At 40.2% G+C, this 23286-nt stretch overlaps 1 protein-coding gene across 1 annotated transcript in view; it reads right to left on the bottom strand.

Moving 5' to 3' along the window:
• Positions 1-23286, bottom strand: part of LOC102819775 (ATP-binding cassette sub-family A member 3-like) — a 56892-nt gene that overhangs the window by 6615 nt on the left and 26991 nt on the right. The window contains exons 7-14 of the mRNA XM_006867233.1: positions 18216-18407; positions 16517-16530; positions 11497-11622; positions 9198-9392; positions 4185-4372; positions 3240-3410; positions 2562-2759; positions 636-647 (exon numbers count right to left, since the gene is read on the bottom strand). Coding sequence (XP_006867295.1) covers positions 636-647; positions 2562-2759; positions 3240-3410; positions 4185-4372; positions 9198-9392; positions 11497-11622; positions 16517-16530; positions 18216-18407 — 1096 coding nt within the window. The remainder of the gene's footprint in view (positions 1-635; positions 648-2561; positions 2760-3239; positions 3411-4184; positions 4373-9197; positions 9393-11496; positions 11623-16516; positions 16531-18215; positions 18408-23286) is intronic.

Below are 23286 nucleotides of genomic sequence, written 5' to 3'. Positions count from 1 at the left end.
TTCCACTTCCTCTTCTGAATCTGGCTTGAACCTCTGGATGTTCTCTGTCATTGTATGCTTGCAGCCGTTTCTGTATTATCTTTAGTAAAACTTTACTTGCATGGGATATCAGTGATATTGTCCTATGATTTCTGCATTCCATTGGGTCACCTCTCTTTGGAATGGGCACAAATACAGTTCTCTTCCAATCAGCTGGCCAGATAGTTGTCTTCCAAATTCCTTGGCATAGATAAGTGAGTGCCTCCAGTGCCACTTCACTTTGTTGAAAGATTTCAATTTTATTCCGTCAATTCCTGGTGCCTTGTTCTTCACCAATGCCTTCAGTGCACCTTGGACTTCTTCCTTCAGGATCATTGACTCTTGATCATATGCTACCTCTTGAAATGGTTGAACATCAACCACTTCTTTTTAGTACTGTGCCTCTGTGTATTCCTTCCATCTTCTCTTGATGCTTTCTGCATCATTCAATAATTTGCCCAGAGAATCCTTCCATAACGAAAGTCGAGGTTTGATTTTTTTCTTCAGTTCTCCCAGCGGAGCATGTTCATGATGAGCGTGTTCTTCCCTTTTGTTTTTTTGACTCCAGATCTTTGCACATTTTGTTGTAATATTTGACTTTGTCTTCTTGAGCTGACCTTTGAAATTTTCTGTTCAGCTCTTGTACCTCCATGTGTATAGTCATCTGTTATGTTTTTTTTTTAAAGGTATTTAAAATGACTAAATCATTGGTCTTGAAAAATCCTATCATGTGATCTCCGACATCATTTCTGTTACTAAGGCCATATTTTACAACTACTGATCCTTCTTCTTTGTTTCCAACCTTTGATTCCAATTGCCAGTTATTATCAATATATCTTAAGTCCATGTTTAATCAAATTCAGACGGAAGAAGTTGATAGAATTCATAAATTTGATCATCATTGGCTTTAATGGATGGTGCATAAATTTGGATAATAGTGGTACTAACTGGTCTTCCTTGTTGCTGTTAAGTGACCCATAACAGCCCTGTATAGGGTTTCTGAGGAATGACTGGTGAGCTTGAACTGCTGACCTTGCAGATCAAACTGACTTTGCAGTCCAGTGCATTAACCCACAATGCCACACCAGGACTCTGGTCTTTCTGGTAGGTGTATGTATATTACCCTACCACAGCATTATATTTCAAGAAGGATCATGAAATTTTCTTTTTGATGATGCCATTTTTCTTCCATTCGTCATCCCAATAGAGTGAGCCATGTGGTTGTCACATTCAAAATGGCCAATACCAGTCCTTTTCAGTTAATTGATTCCTAGGATATTGATGTTTACGTGTTCCATTTAATTTTGACAACTTCCAGTTTTCCTAGATTCATACTTCATACATTCCATGTTCCAATTATTAATGGATGTTTACAGCTGATTCTCCTCACTGGGTTGTGCCCCATGAGCAAATGAATGTCCCAAAAGTCTTACTCTATTCGTGTCATCACAGTCGACTCTACTTTAAGGAGGCAGGTCGTCCCCAGTCATACTTTGAGAGCCTTCCAACCTAAGGGGATCATCTTCTGGCCCCATATTTGACAATCTTCTGGTGTTCTTTTGTTTCAATATTCAATATTCTGGTGCTGACAGTGTTTCACTATTATCCATACAGTTTTCAGTGGCTAAACATTCAGAAGTAGTTCTCCTCTCCTCCTTTTGAGTCTGTCTTAGTCTGGAAGCTCAGCTGAAACCTATCTACCACACAGGCCCCTGCTGACATTCAACATACTGGTAGCCTAGTTTCCAGCATCACAGCAACATGCAAGCTACTGCAATCTGACAAACGGACAGACGAATGGTGGAGGTGGAGAAGACACAAGCAACAGGATTGCATTGAAATGTGGCCTTTCTGTTTCATCAGTAAGATAAGGTAGTAGGTACAGAAAGAAATGGGAGCTGACTGTGCCCAGCTGGTATTGGACCATGTGCCCAGAAAACAGTTCACTGATGGGAGCATGCAGCAGCAGAATAAGGCACTGCTATGTGACACAATCCATCCAGACTGTTTCCTTGAAAGTAGAACAGGAAGCCTATTCTTCTTATTGGCACTTCATAAGCATTGCCTGGCTGACGTAAATCAAATGGCAGAGAGTCCATGCTCAAAGAGAGGAGAAACTTTAAAAAACGTCAAGGATAAATAATAGAGTTATATTTAATGATTTAGAATCCTGGCATGGTGTTGTAGGATAAGCACTGGACTGCTAACCACAAGATCATTGGTTTAAATCCAGAAATGGAGTCGCTATGAGTTGGAACCAACTCAAGCGCACTTAACAACAACAGCAACAACATACTTAATGGTGTAACTCTAGATGGATCCTTATAAACAATTTTCTCTTATTGATTCCTACAAGAGATTGACAGTCCCTGCTGTTTTGTGACAGTTCCTTAGCATAGTCAGGGACAGGATGTTCACAGAAAAAATGATTCCCAGAGAAACTTAATGTAATATCACAATCAACACCAGCAGCTCACAGGTCAGTGCTAATTATTCAGCATACAAGCATGACTCAGCACAATTGCCACACGTCATTCCTACACATATTACCTGGAAAAGTTGTTGCAATAAATTCCTTGAAATCCTTAAGTTTATTTTCGTCCTTCTTCACATCAACTTTGGCTTTCAGGGTATATACATTACCAAATTTTTTCTTGAGGTGCTGAGGACTGCCTAGGCACATGAACCTCCCTTTTACCATGATGGCTAGCCTGGTACAGAGGGCCTCACATTCTTCCGTGCTATGGAGACAAAGGAGTTTCAGTTGGAGAGGCTTTCTTTTAGAGGGACAATTCTGTAGTTCAAACAAGTCAGGGTTAGAAGGTCACCTTTGCAATGGTAGGTCATGTTAGAAAAAGATTTTAAAATTCAGTTATGTTGTTGTTGTTGCTAAGTACTGCTGAGTCAGTTTCGACTCACAGCCACCCTATATAGAGTTTCTGAGGAGTGGCTGGTGAGTTTGAATCACAAGATCAGAGGTTCAAACCACAAGTCCAGTGTTTATCCTACAGAGCTACACATCAAAAAGTCCACAATAGAAACAGCTCTCTGACTTCTCCTCTTCTCTTAGAACTCTTTCACAGACAAAGTGGCCCCTTTAGGTGAATCAGTCTCTATACCTATAGTACCTCCTGAGTTGTTCATAAGCTTAGGCAACCTCATATTTCTAGCTTTATTAGCAATCCAGATACCTCTCAACTAAGCATTTCAATGGGCCATACCTGTGGGATGTGATAATGATAGCTTTGCCAGTTTTACAAATCTGTGTAATTGTGTCCCTCAGAAGGTGTTGGGTCGCTGGATCCATGCCAGTAGATGGCTCATCCAGGAAGATAACTGAAGGTCTTCCCATGAGGGCAACAGCGGTACTCAGTCTACGTTTGCTTCCTTTACTTTATGGCCAAAGAAAAAAAGTGGGAAAAGAGTATAAGGGTTCAAACCCAACCCTACCCAACCCAACCCAACCCAACCCAACCCAATCCAACCCAACCCAACCTAACCCTACCCAACCCAACCCAACCCAACCCACTGCTGTCGAGTCACTTCCAATTCATAGAGGCCCCTAGTACTGAGCAGAACTGGCCCTTTGGGTTCTCAAGACTCAATCTTTACAGAAGCAGACAGCCTCATCTTTCTCTCAAGAAGCAGCTCATGGGTTTGAACCACAGACCTTGTGGATGGCAGCCCAATGCTTAACCCACTGCAGTCACATGTCATCAATTAACAGGAAAGAATTTTCCCAGACATCCAGAGTGTTGAGTTGATATGCCTAGTAAAGCATCAAGTTCTGGTGTGTATGTATGGACACGTGTCTCAATTAATTTCTAATGACATAGCTTTAAAACATTGATTTCAGTAATATTATTAGGAACAGGTTTTTGTTCTTTAGAGACAAAGAACCATGTGGATTCAGAGATGAAGGTGTTCTTTTTATTCCATAAAAAGAATGCAAAGGTTATATATAGCTCTTATCTGCAAAAGGGTGAGCTCATGGCACTGGGATCCCCCTTATTCTGGATAGACCAACACTGGCTGAACATTATGTTCATTCATAGTCATTATTTCTGTGGAATGGAGGGGCTCTGATTGAATTTGTAGGCATTTGTTCCAAAAAGCATAAATACCGTAGGTGGCTTCATGATTACAGTGGAAAAAATGTCTCTCACCTATATGTGTGGATAAAGTTGTCAGCATGGGTCTCCAGGTGCATCGAATACAAAAAGTCTTCAACATACGCATAAATGTCTGGTTCAGGGACCCCCCACAGCCTGGCATACATGAGTAGCAATTCCCGACCTGTCATGTAGTTCAATAAGGGGTCGGACTGAGGACAATAGCCAATTCTTGACCTAATCTGAATTAAAAGACAATCATAAGCAATAGATTCAAGTCAACTAGTTCACTGAGCATTCAGTCCACATGGATGAGATAGAAGTTCTCCAGCCCATGCTGCTAAAAATGTTTGAGTCCCATAAAGCTCCTACTAAGACTTACACCTCTTCCAGTCTACAGAATGTTTGCAGCTCAATGTAGTAAAATGGAATACTACTACCCCTAACTGGACTTTGCAACATACACACATTGTGCACTTTCATGTGTCCAAGAAGGACTTTTTGTTTTGTTTTGATAGATGAAATGGCCTACCCAAGAATCAATGGGAAGAAAACCAATATACTGAATCAATTAAAATAATAGATAAGATCTCACTTCCAGTAATGGCTAATAGCTTCTTTTGGACCATGAATCCTCCCAAGGATAACAACTATAATCCTGCTCTTCTCTCTCTCTCTCTCTCTCTGTATGTAAAAATTTTAACCAATGAAGGCTAAAATAATTAAATTGCTATTTCATAGAGCAGACAGAGTTTATGGTATGAATCTAGATATCTTTTTTAAAATATATAACTTTATGTGATTTGAGTGAAGCTTTACAGAGCAAGTTGTTTTCTATTCAACGATTCACACACATTTTGCACTTCATGACACTGTGTACTGTACCCACAATGTAACAGCACTCTGCCCACTTCCTCCCAGTGTTTACCATTTTTATTTGTCTTTCTTCTCTATCCCTTCCTGTCTTCTGAGGTTTACTCCAGGATAAATGCTGCCCTTTTGATTTCATATGGTTGGTTGTTCTAAGGAGTGCAGACCTCCTTGGTGTTGCTGAAAACTCTATAATCCACTCTACTGTTTGGATCAAAGTTGGGCCATGTGGGCAGGTTCAGTTCCATGCCTGAAGAGTGACTGAAGACCACAGTCTTGGGGGTTCTACCAGTTTCTATGAGACTTGGTCTTTAGAAAATATATATTTTGAGTTTTATTCTACATTTTTCTTCTCCTCTGTTTAGGACCCTCTACTGTCCTGGTGTGGGGTTGTGGGTTAATACATGCACTGGACACTGCAAAGTTGGCTTGAACCACAAGGTCAACAGTTCAAGCTCACCAGCCGCTCCTCAGGGTTGCTGTGAGTTGGAACTGACTCGATGACATGTCACAACAACAGCTGTGATCCCTTTCAGAGTGGTCAGCAGTGGTAGCTGGGCACCATCTTTTGAGCTCAGACTGGTGGAAACTCTGGTTCACGTGGTCCATCAGCCTTTCACACTTATTGCTTCCATGTGCTTTCCATTGTCTTCACTCTCATTAGCGTCCAAGATGGAGAGACTAATAGTAGCCATCTGAGATGGCTGCTCACGAGCGTAGAAGACCTCAGTCACTACTCACAAATGTATAGAATTTCCTTGGTGACTATGTTATGCCAACTGACCTTCATGTCCTCTGTGACTATGGTCCCAAGTCTCCACGCCCAGTGATTCATTCTCACCTAGCGTTTGGTTATGGCTAAGACATTTATGTACCTGTGGCCCTGTTTGCTCTGTTATAAACATGGTTATATTTATAGCACACACCAATATGTCTATAGAAATGTGCACTGCCACATGTATAGGTGGTTCGTGGCTAGAGTCCCTCCTGTCTACTAATTGCATGTGCTATGAGTCAGGGATGGAAAGCCATGCTTTAACCCCACAAAGGGAAGGGAAGAAATCTGGGATCAGAAGTGCAGACATCTGGGCAAGGGACCCTTTCACGAGTGAAGTAAGCACTCGGAGACTCAAAAATTTCCAACACGACCAAAACCTGTGGAAACAGACCTGTTGCTGATGAGCTGATTCTAGGATCGATAGAATTGCCCTATAGGGTTTCCAGTCTTTACAGAAGCAGACTGTCACATCATTTTTTCGGCAGAGCAACTGTTGAGTTCATACCACTGTCCTTTCAGTTAGCTGCTGAATGCTTAACCTCTGCACCCCCAGGGCTCCTAATTAGACTTATGGTTTTGTTGCATACCATCGAGTTGGTACTGACTCAGTGACCCGTGTAGGGATTCCAAGAGCAGGCGGTTGCTTTGAACTGCTGACCCTGCAGTCCAATGTTTATCATACAGCATCTCACTAGGACCTCAGAGTCTCCTATTAGAATAATCTCCCGACAGAACTGCGCAGTGCTGCAAGAACCAAAAGGCCAGAGTGCCCTCTAGTGGAATTTAGAAGATAGTGGTGGTGTTAAATGTTAAGTGCCATGGAGTCAGTTTGGAGTCATAGCAACCCTGTATAGGATTCCCAAGGGGTGGCTGGTGGATTTGAACTACCAACCTTGTGGTTAGCAGTGTAGTGCTTACCCAACAGTGCCATACCAGGACTCCATAATGGAGTTAACCTATGAAAATTAATTTCTTGAAATACACAGAACTTCACATTTCAAATGACCACAATTAAGATATTAAAATGCCACATAGACAACAACAATAACAATAATAATAAAGCAGACAGCGTCATAAGGCAAGCTGTTTCAATAAAATGAAAAACACAAAGAAAAGGTAGTGTCTCCTATTGAGACCAGGATAATGGAAAACAAAAGAATCCTTCCACACGATCATGCTACATATGTTTAAATAAATCAAATAATAATCTGGGGGGGGGGGGGAAGATGAATGGAGATCAGGAAACAAAATGAGAAGCCCTATAAGGAGTTTGAAAATATTGAGAAACAAACAAAGGAAAAACTGGAACTAAAAAATAAATGAATTAGAAAACACAAGAGAACCATTCAACAATAGATTTAAGTAGACAGAAGATAGAATAAGTGAACTAGAAGACAGAGTAACTGACCTTATTAAGTCAAGACAAACAAGAAAAAAGAACAAAGAAAAAGTGAACAAAGTCAAATGGAAATGTGTGATTGGATTAATTCATCTAACATTACAAGTTTTGGAATTTCAGAATACAGTGATAATAGTAAAGGTCTATAAAGAATTTCCCAAGAGATAATCATAGAGAATTCCCAGACCTAAATAAAGAAACAAGACTTGGCTAGTGAGTTGAATCCAGAAATTCCAGATGCTTTAAACCCTCCAAATAGAATAAATCCAAAGAAACCCACAGCAAGATGCATTGTAATCAAACTCATGAAAATTAAGATAAGGACGGAATCCTGAGAGCAGCACAAGGGAAGCCAGTGTACCATCGAAGGGGTCCTCAAAAAGATCAACTGCTGATTTCTCATCAGAAACTTTGGAGACCAGAAGTCAGTCACACACACACGTAATTGTTAAGTGCCACCATCGGGTTGGTTCTAGGGTTTCTGAGAAGCTGCTGGTGAATTTGAACTGCTGACCTTGTGACTCAAACCAATCTTGTGGTCCAGTGCTTAGCCTACAGTGCCACACCAGGACTTGTGTGTAGTCACGGTGTGGTACTGTAGGATAAACACTGGACTGCTAACTGTAAGGCTGGTGGTTCAAACCTACCTGCTACTCTTTGGAAACCTTATACAGGGTCACTATGAATCAGAATAGACTCAACAACACTTAATGACAATAATATATATATATCTGGTAGCATAGTGGTTACAAGTCAGGCTGCTAACCCCAAGGACAGCAGTTCAAAACTATCAGCCGTTCTGCAGGAGAAAGATGATTTTCAGCCTCGGAAATCCTACACAGGGTCGTTACGAGATAGAACCAACTCCACGGCACATAACCACCACATATATATATATAATACACATACACACACACACACATATATATACCAGGAGAAAGATGAGGCTTTCTCCTCCCACAAAGATTTATAGCTTCGGAAACTCTGTACAAGGTCTCCATGAGTCGGAAGTGACTCGATGGCACTCAGCATCACCAATGAATATATACATTTGTTTTTGTCTTTCTGTTATTTGATTTCTTTAAGTATATGTAGAATGATATATATATATATATATATATATATACATACATCATTCCATTACCTGAAATAAACTGTCCTTCAAAAACTAAGGTAAAGCCAAGGTATTAGCAGCCAAACAGAAGCTGAGGACATTCATTCCTCCTAGACTAGGCCTGCAAGAAATGCTAGCGAGAGTTCTTCATGTGTTCTGTAAATGTTCACCCACTCCGCGATACTTAACAAAACCCAACCACTCCCCCACCCCCGCCAACTGTGTAAAGGGCAGGAAGAGAGTATTCTTTACACAGTTAACAGGTCAGGGATTATGACTGACTCTATAATATACAAAAAGCTATGCAATATCACTCATAATTAGAGAAAAAGCAAGTAAAACTATATTGACAGACTATTAAAAAAAATCTCCTAGACTGGCAAAAATCCCAAAGACTGATAACACACTGTGTTTTGATCACTCCAGGCAGGAGGCAACCTTACGAATTGTTTCTGTTGTTGTTAAGTGCCGTCAAGTTGGTTCCAGCACACAGCAACCCTCAGTAGGAGCTGCTGGTGGGTTTGACCTGCTGGCCTTATGGTTTACAGTCCCATGCTTATCCTACGGTGTCACACCAGGACCCCCGCAAATTGCTAGTGTAGTACAAACTTATATAACCACATGTAGGCAGTAATGTTGTGAGGTCCAGAAGAGTGTGTATAGACTGTTCCCTTTTGTCTAATAAAAGAGAAAATACATTTATATTTGATGATACATACATAAGATGGGGCTTCGAAACGTTTGTGGACATTTTTCATTACCTTTCATTCTATTTTTCCACAAACGTTTCGAAGCCCCATCATACATGTACCAATGCCCCCCAGCCTTTGCTTCCATGTCTCCCCCTAGTTTCCAGGTGAACAGCCTCCCTCACAACACCAAGGCAAAGGCGAGGATCAAAATTACCTCTCTGATATTTTCAGTTATGTTAATGCCATCAATGAACACAACTCCAGAGCTGATGGGCTCCTCGCCAGTCAACATTTTAATGGTAGCAGTTTTTCCAACTTCTTGTAATCCAAGTAATCCAAAGCACTCAGACTTTTTGACTACAAGTGAAATATTTCTCACAGCCGTTATGACCGGACACTTGTAATAAATCTGAGGGAAAAAGAACAACCCACAATGTATTCAACCACTGGTTGTGGGTCAGCCACAGGCAAAACCTCAGCCCCTCATGGAGAGTCTCACAAGAGATCTTCTCCCTTCAAGTCTCCATTTCACTGTGAACATGTGAGTGTATAAGCAGATGTATAATGGAGTCCTGCTGTGGCGCTGTAGGATAAGAACCAGACTGCAAGGTCTGTTTGAACCACAAGGTCGGGAGTTCAAACGCACCAGTCGCTCCTGGAAACTGTTGTTCCTCAATGGCACTTAAGTACCACTCAATAATGTATAATCTATACCTGTATCTATCTATCTATACACACATGTTGTTGTTAACTGCCATTGAGTCGGTTCAGACTCATAGCGACCCTGTATACGGTTTTGAGGAGTGGCTGGTGAGCCTGAACCACTGACCTTGTGGTTCAAACTGACCTTGTGGTCCAGCACATTAATCCCGAGTGCCACACCAGGACTCCATAAACAAATAAACACATGAATTCCCAGTTGAATATATATGCATACACACACACATATATATAAAACGACACACACATACATAGATGAGATTTCAAAATGTTCACGGAAAATGGAAAAGGAAATGAAGCTTTTCCATGAACTTTGTAGCCTCCCCTTCTCTCCCCTCCCCTTGTATATACAAAGGAGCTCTGGTAGCATAGTGGTTACGAGTTGGGCTGCTAACCTCACGGTCAGCACTTTGAAACTACCAGCAGTTCTGAGGGAGAAAGATGAAGCTTTCTGCTCCTATAAAGATTTGCAGCCTCCGAAACCCTGCGCAGGGACGCTGAGTCGGAAATGAGGCCCCCTGCACACCACCACTGCCACCACCATGGGGCAGAGTAAACTGGGTCACAGGCTTCTGAAGCTGTAAATCTTTAAGGGAGTTGACAGTCTCATCTTTCTTCTGCAGAATGGCTGATGGGTTTGAACCATTAACCTTGAGGTTAGCAGTCTAACACCTAACCCATGATGCCACTATAGGATCAGCTCTGGACTGCAAACCACAAAGTCAGTGGTCCAAACCCAGCAGCTATTCCTCGGAAACACTGCACAGGATTGCTATGAGTCAGAACCGACTTGAAGGCTGTTAACAACATATATATATATAGTCTTGGTGTGGTGCTGTAGCATAAGCACTGGACTACTAACAACAAAGTCAATGGTTCAAACTGTACGAGTGACTGGTGGGTTTGAACTACTGACCTTGTGATTAGCAGTCCAGTGCTCGTCTTATAGCGCCACTCCAAGATTATGTGTGTGCATGTATATATATTTAGCTCACCTTCCCTCTAAGTCCCAGTTCCGACTTACAGTGAGAAGTGACTGGTGAGTTTGAACCGCCGTCCTTGCAGTTCAAACAGACCTCTTGGTCCAATGCTTATCCTACAGTGCCACACCAGAATACACACTCTCTCTCTTTCTCTCTCTCTCTCTATATATATGTTGGTGGTGTTAAGTGCCCTTTAGTTGGTTCCAACTCATAGCAACACAGTATAGGGTTTTTGAGCGGCAAGCGGTTAGTTGGAACCACCAACCTTGTGGTTCAAACTGATCTTGCAGTCATGTGCTCATCTTACAGGACCACACCCTGTTAGTCACAGCGACTTATATAGGGTTTCCAAAGAGTGACTGGTGGGTGTGAACCACCACTCTTGTGGTTAACAGTCTAGTCATATCTTACTGCGCTTTATGGATATATATGTGGGAAGCACGGTGGCTCCATACCATAAGCACTGGGCTGCAAACCACAAGGTTTGCGGTTTAAGCATGCCAGCTGCTCTGTGGAAGAAAGATATGGCTTTCTGCTCCCTAAAAGATTAAGGGGGAAAAAAGCCTCAGAAACCCTATACAGGGTCACTATGAGTTGGTTCTGACTTATGGCAACCCTGTATAGGGTTTCCAAGGAGCAGCTGGTGGGTTTGAATTGCTGACTTGTGGTTCACAGTCCCGTGCTGATGCTATAAAGCCACACCAGGAGACTATTTTCAAGAGAACTGCAATTCATTAGTAATACCACCAATACACTTTTTACAGGGAAGATATGCTAACGCTGTAACAATGCATCATTGAATAACTTTACCTTTGTAAGTTCTTTAAGAAACAGTGGAGTATTTTGCAATGTATGAGACACTGCCAGAACTTTCTTCCTTTCATTTTCGACATCTTCATCCTCAGATTCCTCAATTACAGTGCTGGACATGATGTCCTATATTGTTAAGACAAAGGGTCACAGATGTAAATAATCCCTACATATTAGATATCTGGTTTAAAGTGAGTGACCAAGTCAAACTGACTTGAGGGGGTACTCTCAAAGATGTCAGAAACGGTGTAACGCCTAAGAGTCTTTCTAACAATTGTTTCAACTCTCATGCCCAAATGTATTCTTTTTATTTTTTAAAACTCTTCATTCATTCATGCCAATTACAATAACACTGCCTGTAACTTACATGAACTTTTAAAATTATTAAACTTCTTTTGTGAATCGGGTAAAAGTTCACAGAGCAGATTAGTTTTCCATTCAATAATTTAGATACATTTTGATTCATGTCATTGATTGCAATCCTCACTATAGAACATCACTAGACTGTGAACCACAAGGTCAGCAGTTCAAACCCATCAGCTGCACCTCAGGAACCCTATACAGGGTCGCTATGAGTCAGAACCGACTTGACGGCACCTAACAGCAACAATAACAATTTCCACCTTGTATTTGCTGTACTCCTCCTTTTTTCCTAAACCTTCTGAGCACTGTCTTTGGGTAAGTGCCGCCCTTTGGATCTCTAATAGCTGATTATTCTAAGGTGAGTGGACTCACTTAAGACAAAGGTCACAGGTGTAAAGAATTCTTAGGTATTAGATATCTGGTTTTAACTGAGTGATTTTTATTATTTTATTGCTCCCCTTACAGAAAATCAAGCCTTGGGGGTGAGTTCATTTTCCGATCTGAAGAGTGACTAAGGCCCGTAGCAGGGGTTCCAGTAGTCTCTGTCCAACTTGAAAATCTTGTCTTCTTTATGGTTTGAAGTTTTGTCGTGCATTTCCCCCGATTCTTTCCAGGACTTGTAATGTGATTCCTTTCAGAGAGAGCAGTTGGTAGTAGTGGCAAGACACCATCTAGTTCTTCTGGTCTCAGGGTCATAGAGACTGATGCCCACGTGGTTCACTAGACCATTGGACTAACAGTTTCCAAGAGACTTCAATTTTCATCACTCTTCTTTCATCCGGGCAGAGACCAATAGCTGTACCTTAGATGACTTCTCATGAGCCTATAAGACCTTGATCTCTACTCACAAATGCAGGACGTAGAGCTTTGTCTTTATGCCAATTGACCTTGGTGTCTCCCAAGACCATGGTCTTAGTTCCCAGCACCTGTGACTCACTCCCTAAAGGTATTTATATCTAAGAAGTTTTTATAACTTTGCCCCCTGTATGCTCCTCGGGGATATATTTGAAGCAATGGTAGATACACATGTACAAATATCCTCTGTCAAACCTACATATATGTGTAGATAGAGTCCAATTCCCTCCCACACCCTATGCATTTATTCAGACCACTGTTACTGAAGGATTGTGCATAAATGTAATAGTTTCTAAAACTTAAATCTTTCAGTTCAATTGTTTTATTCATTTTGATTTTTCTACTATACAAATGCTTTTCTAGATTTCAAAGTAACATATCCATCATAGGAATACAAAAAAACTAATCAAAATCACGCAATATTGTTAGTTAGATATCCTTCATTCTTTTCATTATATGTGTTTGAACATTAAACACTTGAAAAAAAATATTTTAAAACCAACTCTGATACATTGTTTGGAGCTATAACTATGTATCATGAATATGTTTTCCTTGACATTTAATATTCAACAGAATAATTTTGTTAATCAATGAATTCTCTACAACTGACCATTTGAAGTAGCCCTGGAGGGACTGTAGGCTAAGAACTGGACTACTAATCACAGTTGCTCCATGGGAGAAAGTTGAGGCTTTCTGCTCCTCGGAAGCCCTTTACAGGGTCACTCTGGTCAGAACTGACTTGGTGGCCCACCCCAGCACATCATTTATGGTGTTACGTGCTGTGGAGAATAAGAAATCACTGGATTCCAACTCGTGGTGACGCAGCTGTGCTCCACAGGCTTTCACCTTTCAGATCCTGATCATCAGGCCTTTCTTCCACAGTGCCTCTGGGTACCTCTGAACTGCCAACCTTTCATTAGCCAAGTGTTTAGCTGTAACAATAGTTTTCATAGTAAAGAGGAAGGAAATGAAGCTCAGACAGGTTAAATGACTTGCCCAATGTCACACAGCTAGTAAGTGGTGGTGGTGGGGTTTGAACCCAGATCTTTCTTATCCAGAACTTTGAATCTTTTCAGCTTGGCTGATAAAGCATCACTGGAATGGGCCAGAATGTTTAAAATGTGGGTGAACTGGGACATTAACTGAAACGGGGAAAATGAGAGGTTGAAGAGCTTTTGGAAACGTAATCTCCCTCTTAGAAAACAGGGTCACCGTGTGTTGCCTAGCAACCAAATCTCTTGACAGACTGATTCTAAAACAGTGGTACCCAGCTTGAAGATGGCAGCTCAGCGGGCCACTTTGTATGTGTGCTGTGTCCACAGTCTTGACTGTGTCCAGTGCCATGTCAGGGTCCTGAGCGAGCTCGTGGCACCTCTTCCGAGTCTCTCATTCCAGGGCCTCGGCCCATAATTTTTCCCATATTGGTTAGTATTCTGAACCACCTAAATTTTATACAATGTGGGTCTGTTCTGCTTTGGCTTCGGTGGCCATGATGAACCTGTTCGAAGAGCTGGTCATTAGTGTCTAATGCACTGAATCTGCTCTTGAGGTGATCTCTAAATTCAGATGGAATATATTCAAGATCATAATTTGGCTTTTAAGGACTTGTTTAAATTTTCTTCAAGTTCAGAATGAATTTATATATGAGCAATTGATGGTCTGTTTCACAGTCGGCCTCTGGCCTTGTTTTGGCTGATGATATTGAAGCTTTTCCATTATCTCTTTCCACAGATGTAGTCAATTTGATTCCTGTGTGTTCCATCTGGCAAGGTCCACTTGTAGAGTTGCTGTTTATGCTGTTGAAAAAAAGGTTCTGCAATGACTAAGTCATTGCTCTTGCAAATTCTATCATATGATCTCCAGCTTAATTTCTATCACCAAGGCCGTATTTTCCAACTAGTGATCCTTCTTCTTTGTTTCCAACTTTCAAGTGCCAATCATCAGTAATTATCAATGCATCTGAAGAAGTGAGAATTCTTTCATTTCTTCATCACTGTTAGTGCATAAATTTGAATAATCATGGTATTAACTTGTCTTTCTTGTTAAGTGCCGTAGAGTTTATTCCAACTAATAGTGACCCTGTATAGAGTTCCTGAGGAGTGGCTGATGGGTTTGAACCACTGACCTTTTAGTTAGCAGTCCAGTGCTTACTCTACAGTGCCACATCAGAACTCCCATCTTCCTTGTATAATATGGGTAATATGGCTATCATCCTATCGCAGATAGCACTGTACTTCAAGATAGATCTTAAAATGCTCTTTTTGGTGATGAATGTAATGACATGCTTCTCCAATTTGGCATTCCTGGCACAGTAAAGCATATGATTGTCTTGTTATTGTTAAGTGTCATCAAGTTAGTTCTGACTCATGGCAACCCGGTATACGGCTTCCAAGGCAGTCAATCTTTGCAGGAGCATAAAGCCTCATCTTTCTCCTGAGGAACAGCCGATGGACTTGAACTGCTGACTCTGTAGTTTGTAGCTCAGTACTTATCTCTCAGAGCCACGATGCTCCCATGATTGTCTTAAGCACTAGGGTAAAAAACATTTTTTTTTTCCTATTTCACAAACTTCATTTATTTCTAGTGCCAGGTGTTGACCAGATTTCCTCTAATTAAATGGTTGAATTGGCTTGGGTTTTGGGGAAAACGTATGTAGAAATAGGACTTTTGCCCACTATGTAGTGCTAGGGATTCATTATCAATCTGTAAGGGGAACTAAAATTCTGAGTAATTCTATTCTACTAAAGAGAACACAGGAGACAGGAGGTACCATTATGGTCTCAGTATATGTTCTCTCCTGAAACATTAGAAATATGCAGCCTAACAAAAACGTACGGTTGAGAGCCAGAATTACCCTGGGGTAGAACCCAACAGTTGCAGACAGATGTATTGTAGGGCAATGTTTCTCTGTGCGAGAGATGTTCCAGTATTGCCACTGTTAGGTGCTGTCAAGTAGGTTCCAACTCGGAAGGGTCTAATGAACACCAGAACGAAACACTGCCCGGTCCTGCACCATCCTCATGTTGCTGCTGCAATTGTGCCAATCCCTCTCATTGGGGGTCTCTCTCTTTTTGAGGATGAATGTAAAACTATTCTCCTTCAATTTTTCATTCCCAGCATAGTAAAACGTGTGTTTGGCAGATTTAAAATGGCCAATATCAGTCCATTTCAGCTCACTAATGCCTAGGACATTGATCTTTATGCGTTCCATTTCGTTTTTTACAGCTTCCAATTTTCCTAGAATCATACTTCATAATTCCATGTTCCTATTATTAACGTTTGCAGCTGTTTCTCCTCATTTTGGGTTGTGCCCCATTAGGAAATGAATGTCCTGAAAGCTTTACTCCATTCGCATCATCATGGTCAACCCTACTTTGAGGAGGCAGCTCTACCCCAGTCGTATTTTGAATGCCTTCCCCGCTGAGGGGCTCATCTTCTGACACTATATTTGACAACATTCTGGTGCTATTTATCATGTTTCAATATCCAACATTCTGGTACTACCTGACAGTGTCTCATTGCTATTCCTAAGGTTTTCAGTGGCTAATAATTAGAAAATAGTCTGCCTCTTTTCTCCTGAGTCTTCGTCTGGAAGCTCAGCTGAAACCTGTCCCCTGTGGGTGACCCTGCTGGCATTCAAAATACCAGTGGCCTAGCTTCCAGCGTCATAGCCACACACAAGCCATCACAGTACGACGGGCTGACAGACGAGTGGTGGAGACTTAATAAGACCAGAGGGATTCTCTTAAGGAATGAACTGATCTCTGACAGACAGTCCCGTGATTATGAAGAGGAATAGAACATTCCTACCTGTGTCTTTTAGTGGAATTTGTAGGTAAGTCGGAACAAGTGCATAGGGTTCTCATTCAGCCTGAAGCCTTTTCAATGATGGAAATGCTGTGATGAAGAATTGGTTGGGAGGAGGGCTTGGCTCAGTCATTTAAAGTGAGAGCAAGTTCAGGCAGCATTAAAGGGCAAGTACGAGCAGTGATGCTCTGGGGTTGGTTACTTCCTAGATCTTCTTCCACATCAGATGATATACAACCCTTAGTACTTACTGTTTATTACACATCTCAATTAGAGAATTATAGGTGATAAATACCATTGTATATTGCTTAAAATGTAACATTGCTAAGATTATATGACTTCTAACAACAAAACTGTAAAAGATTTCAAGATTAAATTACATTATAAACAATTGAACAGAAGCCTTTTTGTCCCCCCGTCTTTTCCTTTAATTCCTTTAATGCTTTAATACTGATTACTGCAGTATTACAGATCGAACACCACAGAGTTTGACCAAATCAGTGGCTATGAAAACATTGGCAGCAATAAATGCAACAGCACATGCTTGGAGCACTTCTGACAAAACCTTGTGATTTAAGCGTCACTGTCATTGGATAATAGTGACAGCTCTGACAGGAACACATTAGAAGCTTCAAAGGCAAATGAGTATAGTTTTAGCCCTGTAGTTAAGCTGATACAAGCAAGCTGGACTTCTGAGAACTGTTCTGTTATTATAACTAGCTACAAGCACACTTTTATAAAAACCAATCAACTTCTGTTGAAACATGGCACAAAATGTTTATAGAAAGGCATGCTGGTGTCACCTTCTCAACCATACATGGTCATCTCTCTACTTATGCTGCTGAGTTGTCCGTAAATCAGATGTTGTAACCTGGGGATTTGCTGTAATCTTTAAAATCCTAGGAAAATCCTGAAATTTATGAAATTTTGAGAGCTATATAAAGCAATAAGGAGCCCTGGTAGTATAGTGGTTACGAGTCAGGCTGCTAACCTCATGGTCAACAGTTCGAAACTACCAGCTGTTCCATGGGAGAACGATGAGGCTTTCTGCTCCCATAAAGATTTACAGCCTCAGAAACCCTATAGGGGGTTGCTATGAGTCGGAACCAACTCCGTGTCACAACACAAACACTATATAAAGCAATAATCATAACTCTGAAAGCTAGAGGCCATGAAGTCATATAATACTACACAGTTTTAAAGAAGTCAATTTCTTAATAGTAATCAAAGTGCCCCAGAGGCAGTGTAGCTGCTACATAGGGCTTCCCGTGGTAGTTGGTCCACTACACATGAACATTCCCTTGCTGGCCAGAACCCATGGCTCAGAACTGTGACGCCCAAACTAAGACAAAAACTTCTACTTTCCCTGGGACCCTGTTGGGGCTTGCTGTCATTATTGGACATTTTCTTTACCCGGTAATAAAGGAAGATACATGTAAATCCATACCTACTGTCCTAATATTGAGGGGTCTTAAGTTGTATCTAAGGAGCTCTGGTAGCACAGTGGTTACGAATCAGGCTGCGAACCTTCAGATCAGCAGTTGGAAACTACCAGCTGCTCCGTGGGAGAAAGATGAGGTTTTCTGCTCCCGTAAAGATTTACAGCCTTGGAAACCCTGTACAGGGTCGCTATGGGTTGGAACCGACTCAACGGCACTTAACAACAAGTTGTATCCAAAGTTCATGCTAGTAACTCACCTTGTTAACTCTCATGAATATCTGGAAGACATTAGGAATAATTTTATTTAAGAGAAAGATTTTCAGGTTCCAGAATGAAAACTCCAGACATAAAATCAAGAGGAGAAAAAATAAGCCCATGATGGCCAATGCAATCAAAAACTTTGCAATACCATGTTCTTCAAAGCTATAGACATTCTTTTCAGTAACTGAGGATAAAAAAAGAGAGGTTTGATTTAAAAACTGATGTATAAGATAACGCTGAATAGTAATAAATACAGGTTCAAATGAGCTTTAGATAAGATTGAGAAAACTATAGGATAAATAAAAAGTTGATGTCTTATATTTTCTCTTATTTGATCTTCCCTGATGTTTATATTTTAAAAGTTATCCTGTCACTGTTTCCCCTTAGTGTCTGTCAGTTATTTCTGAAAGACGACCGCTGCCTAAATTCAATGAGTTTCAAACACTGAACCTTTGTGAAGAGAATGTGTAGTAATCAAATAAAGCATAGAAAATAAAAGTATCTATTTAACTATATATTCAGTCATTATTATAGGGAGTGCGATGGCTCTTCACAATAAACACTGGACTGTGAACCACAGGGTTGGAGGTTCGAGTTCACCAGACGATTTGTCAGAGACAGATGAAGCTTTCTGTTTCTGAAAAGATTGACAGCCTTGGAAAGCTTATACAGTGTTGAGATGAGTCAGTACCAACTCCACAGATTTAACAACAATAAAGTCACTAACATGGGGATGCAAAGTATCTTTATAGACCTTGCGAGAGAAACCCCCCACCCATAATCAGGAAAGTATTCTCATATGCCAAGACAGCAACAAAATATCTAATATGAAAATGAGCATTAGCTGACAGCTTTTTACCTTGATACAGAGAAACTTAGCTAACATAAACAGTTGAATTCCTGAAATGACAATAAGAGACATCGCTGAGATGTGAAGATGAGAAAAAAAATCCTGAGAAAAATTCTTAAGAATTATGTATTCTGACTGATTTGTGCCAATGTGTAGATATGCAATTTATTTATTTGGTTCCTTGCAGTAAAATACACATAGCATAAAATTTACCATTCAAACCATTTTAAAGGTACAATTCAGTGTCTTTAGTACATTAACAATGTCGTGGACACGTCTCCACTGTGTAGATTCAGTACATAGTCATTACCCCCCAAAGAAAACCTGTGCCCATTCAGCAAACACTCACACTTCTTCCTTCCTTCCCAGGAAATGACCAATCTGCCTTCTACTGCTGTGTCTTCGCGTGTTCTGCCTATATATACATACATCTGGTTTCTTCACTTAGTACCATGTTTTCAAGATTCATAAGGGCTGTATTATGTATCAGTCATTCGTTTTTACTGCTAGATAACAGAGCAGGGGATAAATTGTACCACATTTTGTTTTCCCCTTCATCAACTGATGGGCATTTGAGTTATTTTCACATTTGGGCCACTGTGAGCAGTACACATTTTTTTGAACTCCTGCTTTCATTTTTTTGGGGGGGGCCAGGGGTGGTATATACTTAGGAGTGGAGTTGCTCTGTGATATGGCCATTCTATATTTAACTTATTGAGAAACAACCAAACTGTTTTCCATGATGGCTGCATCTGATAATATTCTCAACAGGAACTTCGGAGAGTTCCAACTCATCTAAATCTTCATCAAAACCTATTCTTTTCTTTCTAGCCATCTTAGTGTGGAGTGATAGTTCAATGTGGTTTTGATTTGCATTTCCCACTTACTGATGAGCATCTTTCCATGGGCATGGTGGTCATTTCTGTGTCTTCTTGGAGAAATGTCTATTCTAATCTTTTGTTCCTCTTTTAATCGTTTTTGTTTTTATTCTTTTGCTTTTTTGTTTTTAAGTTGTAAGAGTTCTTTGTTGTTGTTAGGTGTTGTTGAATCAGTTTCGACTCATAGCGACCCTATGTACAACAGAACGAAACACCACCTGGTTTTATGCCATCCTCACAATTGTTGCTATGTTTGAGTGCCCTGCTGCTGCCACTGGGCCAACCCACCTTGTTGGGGGTCTCCCTCTTTTCCTCTGACCCTCCACTTTACCAAGCATGATGTCCTACTCCTGGGACTGGTCCCCCTTGATAATATGTCTGAAGTAGGAGAGACAAAGTTTGGCCATCTTGGCTTCTAAGGAGCATTCTGATTATACTTCTTCCAACACAGATTTGTTTGTTTTCCAGGCAGTCCATGGTACCTTTCATATTCTTCTCCAACACCATAACTCAAATGCATCAATTCTTCTAGGGCCTTTCTTATTCATTGTCCAACTTTCACATGCAAATGAGGCTATTGAAAATACCATAGATTGGGTCAGGTGCACTTAAGTTCTCAAACTAATACCTTTGCTCTTGAATACTCTAGAGGTCTTGTGCAGCAGATTTGCCTAATGCAACACGCTGTTTGATTTCTTGACTGCTGCTTCCATGAGTGCTGATGGTTGACTCTCCTCTTTATCCTTCTCCAGGGACTGTTCCCTCCTGATAATATGTCTGAAGTATGAAAGGCAAAGTCTAGCCATTCTGGCTTCTAAGGAGCATTCTGGTTGTTCTTCTTCCAACATAAGATGTGTTGGTTATTCTGACAGTCCATAGCACTTTAAAAGTTCTTCTTCAATACCATGATTCAAATGCATAGATTCTTCTGCGGTCTTCTTCATTCATTATTCAGCTTTCACAAGCATTATGTGGTGACTGACAATACCATTTCTTAGGTTAGGCACACCTTAGTCCTTAAACTAATATCTTTGCTCTTGAACACTTTAAAAAGATCTTGTGCAGCAGATTCTCCTATTGCAATACAGTCTTTGATTTCTTGACTACTGCTTTCACAGTGTTTATAGCAGATCCACACAAAATGAAGTCTTTGGCAACTTCAATCTTTTGTCCATTTATCATGATGTAATTTATTGGTCCAGTTGTGAGGATTTTTGTTTTCTTTAGAATTTTGTTTTTTAAATAGAAAGAGTTCTTAATTTTAATGTAGTTAAATTATCAAACTTTTCTTCATGTTTAGTGCTTTTTGAACCTTTAAAGAGTGTTTTGCCTTCCCTGAGGTTAAAAAATATTCTAAAATATATTTTCTCCTAACACTTTTGAACGTTGCTTCCCCTGCGTATCTCTTTTATCCATCTAGAATTTCTGTGTCTTGTACAGAGTATGGCCCATTGTTTATTGCCTTGCTATGGATAATATACTTTCTTATTGAGAAATCTGTTCCTTCCCCAGTGACACACAATGCCATTATCATTTATATTCAAAGTTCTATCCAAGTCTTTCTGAGCGCTAAGTCTTCATAGATAGGCACAGGATTGTGAACCACAAGGTCCAAGATTGGAGTCCGCCAGCCACTCTGATTGAGGGATTAAGATGAGGCTTTCTGCTCCCTCGAAGAATGAAAGCCTCAGAAATCCTATGCAGGATCACTGTGAGTCAGAATCAACTCAATGGCAATTAACAAGAAAACATGAAGGATGTGGGAAAACTGAAATCCTCGTAACATTGCTGGTGGGAATGTAAAATTGTGGCGAATACTTTGCTAGTTTCTTAACAAGTGAAACCTAGAATATGACCCAGGAATTCCACCAAGGAAAGTGAAAATGTATGTCCACACAAAGCTTTGTACATGAATGTTCATAACAGCATTACTCATAACAGATAACAAGTTAAAATAACCTAAATACCTTTCAACTGATGAATAATACATAAACACAATGTGGTACATCTATATAATGAAATACTCTTCAGTAGGACAAAAACACTAAATATAACATAGAAGAATCTCAAAAACACATTACTGTAAATGGAACAAGACAAATACAAAAGTTGACATACTATATGATTCCATTTACATGAAATATCTGGAAATAGCACAGGAGTATTTGTTGTTGTCTATGGTTGGCTACAGTAATAAAAATGAATTTTTAACAGGCATGAAAAATCTTTTTCAGGTGATGCACATATTCTGACAGTGGCTTGTGGTAATGATCACACAACTTAATAAATTTGCTAAAAATAATAATGTAAAAGAACTAAAAATTGGTGACTGTTATAGTATGAAAATGATAGCTTAATAGCATTCTTTCTAAAAAAAGAACAGAGAGAAATTTATGATTCATATATGATGCAAACTGAAGGGTGAAAAAAGGAAAAGGAGGAGAAAAAATAGATTCAGAAGTGGATAGTAGTTAAAAAAAAAAAAAACAAGATAAAATTGGCATTATGCAAACATGGTGGATGGCCCCATCAGATCACAAAACAGAGGAGGACACCTCATCGTTACCTAAATGCCAACCTGCTGAGCCTCATGGCCCAGCTAAACTGACACATATCCTTAATCAGTAAAGTCAGCATTATTCTGGCCTCATTCCTCATCCTGTGTTACTGCCAGGTCTACATTGTTAATGCTCACACGAGGTGGATAGTACATTTTTTCCTTTTGTCGTAAATGTGAAATGTTGAATAATGAGGTCGTTTGTATAAGACTCCATTACACTGGCTAAACAGGTCTATGGTATTAAAGGGAGGGGTCTAGCCCCTGGGAGGGGACATGAGGGAGACTACTGGCAGCTGGTTTTCTTCTGTTTCTTGATCTTGAAAAAACAAAATAAAAATCAAATATGATGCAAACTAAAATGTGACATAATTTTTGTCTTTCGTTGGTTATAATAAAATATAGTCTATTTGATCCTAATCATTATATGTCACCCTTACTGATATAATGAAAAGCAATTATATTTCTTTTATGAGCTTTCTTTTTCTGTGGGCCCACATAAACTATTTGGCTTCACAAACAATCACACACACACACACAGTAAATGCTTGCTATTTCTAAAGTTTTAGAATCAGCCTGAAATATACAACATTAATAAATGTCAATCTAAAACTCTGGTTGTGATTTCATCTTTAACAGGGGCTTTTATCTGTGGAACAATTACAAGCTCAGCTATCCCAGGGAATTTTCTGGCTCTTCAGTTTATTCTAAGGAGTTCAGTTTCTTCATTTATAAAATTGGGATAATAACAGCTTACTTGTGGAGGTGCGAAGGTTCA

Source organism: Chrysochloris asiatica, unplaced genomic scaffold (genome assembly GCF_000296735.1).
Source record: "Chrysochloris asiatica unplaced genomic scaffold, ChrAsi1.0 scaffold00102, whole genome shotgun sequence".
Lineage (NCBI taxonomy): Eukaryota > Metazoa > Chordata > Mammalia > Afrosoricida > Chrysochloridae > Chrysochloris > Chrysochloris asiatica.
Note: the sequence above shows the minus strand (reverse complement) of the source record. Positions and strands in the feature narration are given on the sequence as shown.